This window comes from Siniperca chuatsi, linkage group LG3 (genome assembly GCF_020085105.1).
Source record: "Siniperca chuatsi isolate FFG_IHB_CAS linkage group LG3, ASM2008510v1, whole genome shotgun sequence".
In the NCBI taxonomy this organism is placed as follows: Eukaryota; Metazoa; Chordata; class Actinopteri; order Centrarchiformes; family Sinipercidae; genus Siniperca; species Siniperca chuatsi.
Genome location: NC_058044.1, coordinates 467138 through 480000, shown reverse-complemented (window position 1 = coordinate 480000; position 12863 = coordinate 467138). Strand labels below are relative to the sequence as shown.

The window sequence follows — 12863 nt, the reverse complement described above, 5'->3', positions numbered from 1 at the left end:
AGACAGACAGTCAGACAGACAGACAGACAGACAGACAGACAGACAGGCAGACAGACAGACAGTCAGAGAGACAGACAGACAGACAGACAGACAGACAGGCAGACAGGCAGACAGACAGACAGTCAGACAGACAGACAGACAGAGAGTCAGACAGACAGACAGACAGACAGGCAGACAGACAGTCAGACAGAGAGACAGGCAGACAGACAGACAGGCAGACAGGCAGACAGACAGACAGGCAGACAGACAGACAGACAGACAGTCAGTCAGACAGGCAGACAGACAGGCAGACAGACAGGCAGACAGACAGACAGACAGACAGGCAGACAGTCAGTCAGACAGGCAGACAGACAGGCAGACAGACCTACCAGAACTCTCCGTCCTCCATCTTGCAGAGCATCTCGTCTTTCTCTGCAGAGTCGATGGCGCTCCACTCTGAGGAGCTGACACACAAACGAGATTATTTCCTGCCGTTCTCTCGAAGACAGACGACCTGTTTGGTCTTAAAATGAGTTTAAAGTGTAAAACTGAAGCACTGACTTGTCGCTCCAGGCTCCGGTCCACTCCACCTGACCCCAGGGGTTTCTGATCCGGATTAGACGCTCCTGCCGACCGCGGTACTCCACCTGCAGAGAGGAAGACAAACGCCCAGAACACAAAGACTGGATACTGATGCGGTCGGGCTCCTCTGGTCGGCGTGTGATGTGATGGCAGAAGCTGAGCTCACCTGTGAGAGTCCGGTGACAGAGTAGGCGTGGCCTTTAACCAGTTTCTTGAAGGTCACCGCCTCCATGTCGAAGGCGCTGGTGATCTGAGGACGAAGCAGAAAGTTAACGCATCAAACAGCAGCTCGCCTGTTGTCTGTACAGATTCTTCTCAGCTGTGAGTGTGAACGTGCGTGACTGACGTCTATGGAGCAGCCCAGCAGCGATCCTCTCTCCAGAGCTTTACTGATGATACGATGAAGATCTCTGGGAGCTTTCTTCAGCTCGTACATCTCCGCCACGCCGCCCGTAAAGTCCTCAAAACCTTCAGTGGTGCTGCCGCCGGACAACGCCTCGTACGAGCCGCATAACCTCAAAACACACAGGAAACACCAAAACTGCTAAACCTCCTGATTTATGTGTCTAAAACAGTGACTGTAAAGATGGACGACATGTCAGCTCCCTAAAACTGAAGCCAAAACATCTGGATCGCCCCCTGGTGGCGGGCTGCAGTACAGGTCATAAGCCCCGCCCCCTCCATGTTAGCGGATGGGACACGAGCCAAACTAAAAACTCAAAGTCCACAAAGATGGTTTCTGTCAGTTCAGGTCGTTCTCATCACGCTGATGTTTATTCAGGTCTTTTTCTGAGAAGTTTGGTTTTAATTAGTTATCTGATGCTATAAAAACGGGGTTTGACGTCATGATTGACAGCCGGGTGTGTGGGCGGGACCTCGATACCGCAGTGGATGATCTTACTTGGCGTAGGCCTTCTCCAGCAGGGCGCTCCAGAACTCGCTGCCCTCAGCCGAGTGGACGAACAGCAGCTCTCCGTCTTTAACCGGCAGACGGTCGTCGATCACCACGTCCACCCACTCCCCGAACTGCCAGAACTACAGACCAGAGAGACACAAGAAGAAGAATTAAACACTTTGCCATCTTAAATTCATGTAAATGCAAAATGTAGATCTCAAAATACTCATAAAAACTGTCAAGACAATCAATGTAGCAGAAAACCTGAAAGTAGAGACGATGTGATTGAAAGTGAGCCAATCACAAACTGATATTCAATACAGATGATCAGTCTTGAAAGAAACAACCAGGAAAACACGACTCTTTAGTGCCATCAAGTGGCCTTCAGGGTAGTTATTAAGGTCGCTGCTGTCTCTCTTCGTTCTCTACCTTGTTTTTAATGATAAAAACACAAACTCTTGAGTTCTGTGTGAACGCATCATGAACAGGTGAGTGGGCGTGATCTCTGAACAGGTGGAGTCTCACCTGGAAGTGAAAGATGCCGGCGTATTCGTGGTTGAAGCTCTGACCGTGAGGAACCACGCGATGCAGCAGCCGTTCGTTCAGAGTGAGAGAGCCGATAGCCGCGAGCAGCCAGCAGTCTCCTGTAAAACAGTCAATACAGTTACCTGACACTTCAACTACCTTCAGACGGTAACATTTTAACTGCTGTCAGTGCGCACACTTAAACTGTCTTCTGCCTTAGCTGACACTTCATCTGCTTTGACCTGTTATACATCAACTGATATTTCAACTGCTTTCATATCTTGAGAGAAATGTGATTTGAAGAGTAATTACTCTTAAACTCACACTTCAACTACTTTCATTCCCCACTCTTTAAATGAGAACTCAACTGCTTTCAGTAAGTACACTTCAACTAACAGTTCAACTGAGACTTCAGCTCATTGAAGTGATAAACCTTTAACAGACTTCTCCGCTGCTTTCATCTTACACTTCAACTAACGTGTGTGAACTTTGCTCTGGAAATTTTGCCTTTTCTAGTTTTTAGTTAATTTTTGGGTCAATTATCTCAATATCACAACTTAACTACCTCAGTGTCTTCTAATCTCAAAGTATGTCCTGTGTGCGGGAGTCGGGTGGCCAATCATCTCCATCTCCTCTGCTTTAAATACTGGGCTCCACCACGCCGCCACATCGTAGACTCAGCTCCCAGTTAGTCTCGCTGCAGCCTTTTGCTCTCTGTCGCCTTGTCTGAGCTAAACGCTAACCCTCTTGTATCTTCAGTTACTCTCTGCCGGACCCGACTCCTGCAAGCCCTCGACTGTGCGTCCGTTAAGAAAAGCTTGAGCGAAAAAGGTCTTGGACGCGGTGTCGGAGCAAGTCTAAGATCAGGAGGCAAACTGTTCCATTCTTTAGGTGCATAAATACTGAAAGCCATCTCACCGGACTTTTAAAGTGCTCCAGGCACACGGAGATTTCCACCATGCGACCGGAGAGAGCTGCCAGGGTTATAAACTGACAGCATGTCTGAGATGAGCTTGACCAGCAGGCGCTTAGTAAACCAAATCAAGGGGTTTGAACTTCAGTCTGAAGGCAACAGGTAACTAATGAAGGTTACGGAGGACTGGAGTGATGTGGTCTGATCTTTTGGTCCTGGTTAGTACTCGTGCAGCTGAGATCTGGATAAGTTGTAGTCTCTGGATTGTTTTGTTTGGAAGACCCATAAACAGAGAGTTGCAGTAATCCAGCCTGCTCGTAACAAACGCATGCATGAGTTTCTCTGAGTCGGTTTGGGAAAGAAAGCCTCTGATTCTTGAATTGTTTCTGAGTTGTAAGAAGGCCGGTGATATGATCCCTGAAGCTGAGTTGACCATCAAAGGTTACTCCTAGATTTTTAATCTGGTCAGGTGTTTTAAGTGATCTGGACTCCAGATACTGGCAGACCAGCTGTCTCTGGGCTTTAGCACAACCAAAATCTGTTTTTCTTCCAAGCAGCTGACTGAGTTTACGGGTCGTCAGTAGATAGACGAGAAGCTGTGTGTCATCGGCAGAGTTCTGGTAGCTGATGTTATGTTTGCTGACGACGTAGCCAAGGGGAAGCAGGTACAGGTTAAACAGAAGAGGACCCAAGATGGAGCCCTGCGGTACCCCACACAGCAAGCGTGACAATGACATTTCTATTGGTCGGGTAGGATTCAACCCACTGGAGAACCGTGTCAGCCAGACCACCCAGTCTCTTAGCCTGTCTAGCAGGATCCCATGATCCAGCCGAGCTAAGGTCCAGGAGTGTTAAGACTGAGGTTTTTTTATAGTCGCTGTTGATCTCTTAAGTTTCACCATTATCTCAACACATGACAGTCTTCTTGTGGTTGTGATCTGAACGTGTCATTGACACACTGCCATCAGATCTGACATCAGATGTTGGTGATGATGCTCGTGACTCTGATTGGAGGAACAGAGTTTATGTTCTGACATGTTTACAGGAAGCATTTGTGCTGCAGCAGCTTGTTAATGTGCAGACTGAACATCAGCTGACTGCATTATCCTGAACAGACACTCTGATGGTCTGTGGGGACACGCTAATGCTAGGCTCAACGCTAACAACAACAACATTAGCTATTTTCACATTAATTTGCTAATGTTTCCGGCTAATGGAGTTTCCATCCATCGTCCATTCACTGATCAATAAACGGATCAACACGAGGTCAGAGCTGACGGGCTGAGTGCTGCCTTCAGGTGCTCCTGTTCTTATTACGCCTTGTCATGAAACAGTCCTGGTGGATCAGGTTCACAGCTACACTATCTGGCCAAAAGTCTGTGGACAGCCCTGTGTTTTGGTCTGGACTTTGGGCCTCTTAGTTCCAGTGAAAGGGAACTTAATATTTTAGCCAACAGTGTTCTGTGTCTTTCCTGTTTCAACAGGACAGCGCCCCCGCAGGGTCGTAGCCAGGATTTCAGTCTTAAAAGTCTGATTTGATTTGTCTGATTTGTTTTGCGACACAGAAACAAGGGAAGCAAACAGAATATATATACACAGGTGAGGGCAAGGTAACCAGACACAGGTGACACTAACTACGGTGGAGAAAACAATCAAAACTGGAGGGAAAAGCAAACAAAGACAGGAAGTAAAACTGACACATGAGGCAGCACACTACAAATAAAACAGGAAATAACAAAACCTAAGACCCAAAACCATGACAAAAGCACAGCATAAAGGTCTAAAAGCTGTTTCAAAACCCCAAAACTCCGGTGAGGATTTTCTAATTTAATTATAAAAAGTCTAAACATTGTGAATTCAGCCTATAAAATACATAAACTCTCCGCAGGTTGATAAAACCTCAGCTCCAGCCCCGTGTCCCCGTCCACAAACCCAGCTCCACAAAGGTGTCCCAGTTTGGCGAGGAAGAGGTTGACGGACCGGAACCTCATCAGACGCGGGGGCGGATGGACCTGAGCCGCCCACTTCACAGAAGGATGAATGAATGAAACGTATGAAAGTGTTTGCTCAGAGTGCAGTGGGCGCAGGATCAGCCAGGTGATAGACAGACCCACGAGTGATCCAGCCAGGTGATAGACAGACCCACGAGTGATCCAGCCAGGTGATAGACAGACCCACGAGTGATCCAGCCAGGTGATAGACAGACCCACGAGTGATCCAGCCTAATGTAGCTGCCTGCTGCACTCTGCGCATGTGTTGTATTTAATTTCTTATTAATATAGTTAATCTATTTATTTAACTGCTAATGTATTAACTTACTAACTGATCCATGTGTTTAATTGTGTACTTTAATAAAATGTTTATGATCCATCTCTTCTACAGCGGTCATATGGTTTGTAGTTTTGGGCTGTAGAAATAAAAATGACTTTATTTCTCCGTCCAGGTGATATGATGTCACAGAGTGCTGTCTCTGAGCTGTGATGTCAGCAGCGTCCAGCAGGTGGAGCTAGAGCAGCGAGAAACAGCTGGACCTCCGCCCACCGACGGACATACTGATCATTCCTGTTTCCTGCCAATGATGTGTTTACAACCAGATTACACACACTCACACACACACACACTCACACACTCACACACACACACACACACTCACACTCACACTCACACACTCACACACTCACACACTCACACACACAGTCATGTTTCCATCTCTTCAGAGGACATTACATTGACTTACATTCATTCCCAGGAGACTTACCCTAACCTTACCCTAACGTTACTCTAACGTTACTCTAACGTTACTCTAACCTTACCCTAACGTTACCCTAACCTTAAAGCACGTCTTCACTCTAACAGTTAATCATTTACGTTGTGGCGACTTGCGTTTTGTTTTAAGGCGAGTCCCCACAGCGTGAGTAATACGTGTCCACACACACAGTCAGGACTCCACCCTGCTGCTCGGAGCTGGAGATCAGCCAGACTGTCCGCCCTTTGTTCTGTGACTCACACACACACACACACACACACACACACACTCACAGCGAGTGTGTGTGTGTGTGTGTGTGTGTGTGTGTGTGTGTGTGTGTAAGCTGCAGTTTCTCTCTGCGTCTCCGGTTCGTAGAAATCTGTAACCGCTGACAGACCAGACAGGTCGAGCCTCTCCCAGTGCATGCTGGGAGCTGCTGCTTCCTGCTGAAACTCACGTATGGATCGTTTACTCTGTCTGTCATATTTGATTTTACTTCCTGTAGGAAGCCAGGGAGATGGGACGGCGGACGCCGTAAACACTCTGGTATGTGGCTTTGGGTCACGATACTTCATCTGAACGTGACAATAAAACACCACGTCAGCTGGTCTGAAATCAGTTTGACTGCAGGAGAAATCATCGGGATCGTTTCCTGTCAGCCAGGGGCCGAGGCAACATCAACACACAGGCGACTGTTTCCTGAAGGCAGCGTCCAACGGGGGGGGGGGGGGGGGGGTGTCACTGTAAACAGGGAGAGCAGCTGATCGACACGGTCCTACACGTCTCACTGTGATAAGCTTGGTGGACCTTTTTGCCCTGGAGCTTACCTCTCAGGCTAACTACAGGCTGCCCTGTCTTCAGGAACGACCTGCAGACACTACACAGGGCTGAAAAACACTCTTAAAGTGAGAGGACAGAGCCCCTCGATGGAGATAAAACATCTAAAATAAAACTGCTGATTTTCCACCTCAGTGTGGGTTTCCAGGTGTTTCCAGGCGTTTCCAGGCATTTCCAGAGCTGTGTGACGTCTAATAAATGTCCTCGAGTGATGTCACTCGAGTCAGCGTCGTCGGGGCTGATGAAGATGAAAGTTAGGCAGAAGTGAGCTCAGCAGACCTCTGCAGCTCGTCTCTGCTGCAGGCTCCAGGCTACATTAGCCGCTGCTAGCTTAACACACCACAATCTCCCACACAACTGGAGTTGCATTGTGGGTAATGTAGGCGGCAGGTTTAAGAAGAATGTGTGGAATAAGTAGGTATCTCTGGTTCTGCTGCAGTGATTCTGATGCTTTTTTAAAACTGTCCATCGTGAGTTCGTTATTAGCTTCATGGGTTGCAACAATCAGGAAGTGCTCTGGCGCTGTTGCTTTGCTACACAGGAAGTGGGAATGTGACGCGCTGTCACCTTTACCTGCGTCCTTTATCAAATATCTGAGCAGTGAGTGATGTAACGCACGTCATGCAGGAGCGCGGTGCTTCATGCTGTCAGATAACCATCATCATAATGTCACACCGTGTTTACTGCCTGACTCATGCAGTCAGTTGGTCTCTTAGCAACCGTCGTTAGGGAAGTTCCCTGTAAACCACAGACAGACAGACAGGCTGTGTGTGAGGTCACGTGACCAGCCGACTCACCCAGCGCTCCCTGGCAGATGTCCGTCCTGGTGGCTCCGCCCACGATGAACTGAGGGTTCTCTGTCAGCTCCTGCAACAGCCAATCAGAAACACCGTCTGTTTGACATCACTTTACATCGCGTGTTCTTAATCGCCGACGCACTTGAAGTTTTCACAGCGGTCTAAGTTCGGCATAACGTTTCATTTGTTTTTGCCGCCACTGTTATAACCGAGGAGAGACGCTCGGTGTGAACGCCACGCGGAGAAGCCGCTGAGTGGTCTTCAGTTATTATACAGGATCAAAAGGCCCCCCCACCCGAGTCTGGTGTCTCTGCAGAACGGAGGCGTTGAATGGCCGGGGTAACTGTCAGTCATTTTTTAAATTGGCCAATCAGAGGCTTACAATCCACTGTCAGTCAAAAACTAATTTCACCAATAAGCAGCCTGAACCAGATACAAACTTGCCCCACAGGACCGAGACACCGAGACTGACAGAGACACAAAACCTCATCTTTTTATGGTTGTTTTGAGTCATTGACCATTGACCTGTTAGCTTTAGCCTCTGGCTGTTAGCATGATATCATTACTTGGGACCTGTTAGCTTTAGCCTCTGGCTGTTAGCATGATATCATTACTTGGGACCTGTTAGCTTTAGCCTCAGTCTGTTAGCATGATATCATGACTTGGGACCTGTTAGCTTTAGCCTCAGTCTGTTAGCATGATATCATGACTTGGGACCTGTTAGCTTTAGCCTCAGTCTGTTAGCATGATATCATGACTTGGGACCTGTTAGCTTTAGCCTCTGGCTGTTAGCATGATATCATGACTTGGGACCTGTTAGCTTTAGCCTCAGTCTGTTAGCATGATATCATGACTTGGGACCTGTTAGCTTTAGCCTCAGTCTGTAAGCATGATATCATGACTTGGGACCTGTTATCTTTAGCCTCAGTCTGTAAGCATGATATCATGACTTGGGACCTGATAGCTTTAGCCTCAGTCTGTTAGCATGATATCATGACTTGGGACCTGTTAGCTTTAGCCTCTGATATCATGACTTGGGACCTGTTAGCTTTAGCCTCAGTCTGTTAGCATGATATCATGACTTGGGACCTGTTAGCGTTAGCCTCAGTCTGTAAGCATGATATCATGACTTGGGACCTGTTATCTTTAGCCTCTGGCTGTTAGCATGATATCATGACTTGGGACCTGTTAGCGTTAGCCTCAGTCTGTAAGCATGATATCATGACTTGGGACCTGTTAGCTTTAGCCTCAGTCTGTTAGCATGATATCATGACTTGGGACCTGTTAGCGTTAGCCTCAGTCTGTAAGCATGATATCATGACTTGGGACCTGTTAGCTTTAGCCTCTGGCTGTTAGCATGATATCATGACTTGGGACCTGATAGCTTTAGCCTCAGTCTGTTAGCATGATATCATGACTTGGGACCTGTTAGCTTTAGCCTCAGTCTGTTAGCATGATATCATGACTTGGGACCTGTTAGCTTTAGCCTCTGGCTGTTAGCATGATATCATGACTTGGGACCTGATAGCTTTAGCCTCAGTCTGTTAGCATGATATCATGACTTGGGACCTGTTAGCTTTAGCCTCAGTCTGTTAACATGATATCATGACTTGGGACCTGATCGCTTTAGCCTCAGTCTGTTAGCATGATATCATGACTTGGGACCTGTTAGCTTTAGCCTCAGTCTGTTAGCATGATATCATGACTTGGGACCTGTTAGCTTTAGCCTCAGTCTGTTAGCATGATATCATGACTTGGGACCTGTTAGCGTTAGCCTCAGTCTGTAAGCATGATATCATGACTTGGGACCTGTTATCTTTAGCCTCTGGCTGTTAGCATGATATCATGACTTGGGACCTGTTAGCGTTAGCCTCAGTCTGTAAGCATGATATCATGACTTGGGACCTGTTATCTTTAGCCTCAGTCTGTAAGCATGATATCATGACTTGGGACCTGATAGCTTTAGCCTCAGTCTGTTAGCATGATATCATTACTTGGGACCTGTTAGCTTTAGCCTCAGTCTGTTAGCATGATATCATGACTTGGGACCTGTTAGCTTTAGCCTCAGTCTGTTAGCATGATATCATGACTTGGGACCTGTTAGCGTTAGCCTCAGTCTGTAAGCATGATATCATGACTTGGGACCTGTTAGCTTTAGCCTCTGGCTGTTAGCATGATATCATGACTTGGGACCTGATAGCTTTAGCCTCAGTCTGTTAGCATGATATCATGACTTGGGACCTGTTAGCTTTAGCCTCAGTCTGTTAGCATGATATCATGACTTGGGACCTGTTAGCTTTAGCCTCTGGCTGTTAGCATGATATCATGACTTGGGACCTGATAGCTTTAGCCTCAGTCTGTTAGCATGATATCATGACTTGGGACCTGTTAGCTTTAGCCTCAGTCTGTTAACATGATATCATGACTTGGGACCTGATCGCTTTAGCCTCAGTCTGTTAGCATGATATCATGACTTGGGACCTGATCGCTTTAGCCTCAGTCTGTTAGCATGATATCATGACTTGGGACCTGTTAGCTTTAGCCTCAGTCTGTTAGCATGATGTCATGACTTGGGACCTGTTAGCTTTAGCCTCAGTCTGTTAGCATGATGTCATGACTTGGGACCTGTTAGCTTTTGGAGTTTTGGTTCTTACAGTTGGTCTCTTCCACTCCACCCCTCTGGTTTTGGCAGTGAACGGTCCGAGTTCCTTGAAGCCCAGGGAGGCTGGTTCCGCGGGGAACATTGGGTCCTGGAACAGGGATCCATTCTGCAGACAGTCCTCCTTCAGGGCCTGGAAGTCTTGGCTCTGGTAGCGCACGGCCTGCTGGACTGATCCCAGACCTCCAGCTTTCTGCCTGTCCTTGTGGATCCGGCCGGACACGCCTCCAAACATCCTGATCCACAACACATCAGAAAAACTCATCAGGATTCAGGGTGTTTAAGGGATTCATATCAGCCTGTGCTCCACTTCGGTCCAGACTGAAACATCTCAACAACTACTGGATGAGACGTGCTTCATCGTTCATGCTCCCCTCAGGATGAACTGTAATAACTCTGCTGATCCTCTGACTTTCCCTCTAGCGCCACCATCAGGTCGACACGTTAACGTGTCCGACACTTTGGTTTCTGACCAAACACCTGCAGAGCTGATGGCGCTCCCATCAGCCTCAGCTGCGCTCTGTGTTTACTGCTAACTAGCTAATGTTAGCATGCTAACACACGGTGATCAGATCATAGAGAGAAATAATAAACATGCAGATGTTTGTACCTGATCTCCGTCCAATGGGCTCGTGAGAAGCTGACAGGAAACAGAAGTCTGGTTAGTTCATTGGATCCTGGTGACCAATCAGAACACGTCACTCAACAACCTGCTTATTAATTAACTTTGTTATCACAGATCATTCAGCATGAACAACAGTCAAATAATCAATTACTGGACTGACAGAACTTAAATCAGCAACTATTTATACTTTTACTAAATGTGTCATTTTTTAGGCAAAACCTTCATCAGTTTCTCCAGAGTCTCGGACTCCGTTTGAGAGTCTCCATGAACCATCCCAGTCCCTTTAAACGGACCACGTGGTCCCGGCTCGTCTCCAGTCTCTAATGAACTCGTGTGTGCCGGTCTGAGCTCCGCAGCAGCAGATTACAGTCGCAGCATCGCTGAGAGCAGACGAGCCGACTCATCACTCTGAAAGCGCCTGTGTTTCTGGAGCTTCACCAAAATACCAGACTGGGACCAGACTGGGACCACACTCAGACTGGGACCAGACCGGGACCACACTCAGACTGGGACCACACTCAGACTGGGACCAGACCGGGACCACACTCAGACTGGGACCAGACTCAGACTGGGACCAGACCGGGACCAGACTGGGACCACACTCAGACTGGGACCACACTCAGACTGGGACCAGACTCAGACTGGGACCAGACTGGGACCAGACTGGGACCACACTCAGACTGGGACCACACTCAGACTGGGACCAGACCGGGACCACACTCAGACTGGGACCAGACTCAGACCAGACTCAGACTGGGACCAGACCGGGACCACACTCAGACTGGGACCAGACCGGGACCAGACTCAGACCGGGACCAGACTCAGACTGAGACCAGACTGGGACCAGACTCAGACTGGGACCAGGACTCAGACTGGGACCAGACTGGGACCAGACTGGGACCAGACTCAGAGTGGGACCAGGACTCAGACTGGGACCAGACTCAGACTGGGACCAGCTCAGGGTTTAAAGCAGGTTAGAGTCTGGACTCTGTGTCCGTTGCTCACGTGTTGTTGTGTTCTATCAACATGTTTCTCAGCAGAACCGGTTGCGTCATCGATGCGTCTGACCGTCGATTTCTTTAATAATCGATTGATTGTCAGAAGAAAACGCAGCTGACAGCGAGGACGCCGTCATTGATCCCTGAAGCCGAGAGACCAGCGGTCCGAAGCTGCCGAGTTCATTCTGGCAGAAAGAAGGAAGAAGCTGGAACTAGTTCCTGCTTCAGAAACGACTCCAACACTTATCGGCTGTCGATCGATCTGGTTTCTGGGGGTTTGGGGAAATAATGAAACTGTACAACAAGCGTCCAATAACTGCTGTCTGCCCCCGGGGGCCCCGGGGCCCCTGGAGGTCAGCGGGGCCCTGCAGAGATACTCGCTGAGTGAATGTAATGCAATATAATATATATATATATATATATTTAACATGACAATCCTGTAAAAACACACAAAGCTGTTGGTGACAGCTGAAAAGATGGCTGACAGACAGCTCAGTGTGAAAGTCTCATCAGCTGAGCAGAAAAGTTTCATTTGAAGAATAAACTGCAGCAACATAAAAACCGACTGAATATTTACTTGAAACGGAGCAGTCACTCCAGAAAAGCTTTCATAAGGACCAATCAAAACACAGCCCGCGCTGTCCCACGGTTTATTCGCTTCTTCTCGCGGTTTTATTTCAGAGACGCAGTTTTCCATAAATACCTGAATCTGCTGGTCAGCGTGTGACGCTGCACGAGCACGTCTCTGATTGGTTAATAAACAGGATGCTGTGAACAGTTTGTGCTGAATCAACCTGAAAACAGGGCAACGCAGACCAGTTCAGACCAGTTCGGACCAGCTCAGACACTCACCGGGTGGTCGGTCCTGGGGTCTGAGGATGCGGCTCTGGATGCTGGCGGTCCGGTGCTGCGCGGAGCTGTGGCGGATGCTGGGCTGCAGTATCGGCCCCGCCCGGTGGGAGGGGCGGGGCTACATCATCATCATCAACACAACAGGGGCCAGTTAAAGAGACCAGACACCAGCAGAGTCACGTGATTGTTTAATCTGAACAAACATCGAAATATCAGCAGAGTCTGCTGTTTAATTTCCACACTGTCCACGTGTCTTCATTAGTTCTGTCAGAGCTTTCATTCACATAAACCAGGCTCTTCTGAGAGGAGGACTGGAGGACTCCCCCCACCACCCTGGAGCGACGTCATGCGTTGATGACACCCCCGCCCCTCCCCTCATTGTAATACAAACATTACACCATTTTCTCTTAGATGGCATCTCTTGCACAGTTGTCTTTGTGTCCTGTGATGAGTGA

At 48.2% G+C, this 12863-nt stretch overlaps 1 protein-coding gene across 1 annotated transcript in view; it reads right to left on the bottom strand.

The window, feature by feature from the left end:
• Positions 1 to 12545, bottom strand: part of LOC122872851 (calpain-1 catalytic subunit-like) — a 23309-nt gene extending 10764 nt beyond the window's left edge. The window contains exons 1-10 of the mRNA XM_044188865.1: positions 12409 to 12545; positions 10544 to 10573; positions 9929 to 10169; positions 7275 to 7344; positions 1982 to 2100; positions 1463 to 1596; positions 908 to 1076; positions 728 to 811; positions 541 to 626; positions 369 to 443 (exon numbers count right to left, since the gene is read on the bottom strand). Of these exons, the coding sequence (XP_044044800.1) occupies positions 369 to 443; positions 541 to 626; positions 728 to 811; positions 908 to 1076; positions 1463 to 1596; positions 1982 to 2100; positions 7275 to 7344; positions 9929 to 10168 (977 nt within the window). The 5' untranslated portion in view covers position 10169; positions 10544 to 10573; positions 12409 to 12545. The remainder of the gene's footprint in view (positions 1 to 368; positions 444 to 540; positions 627 to 727; positions 812 to 907; positions 1077 to 1462; positions 1597 to 1981; positions 2101 to 7274; positions 7345 to 9928; positions 10170 to 10543; positions 10574 to 12408) is intronic.
• Between the last annotated feature and the right edge of the window lie 318 nt (positions 12546 to 12863).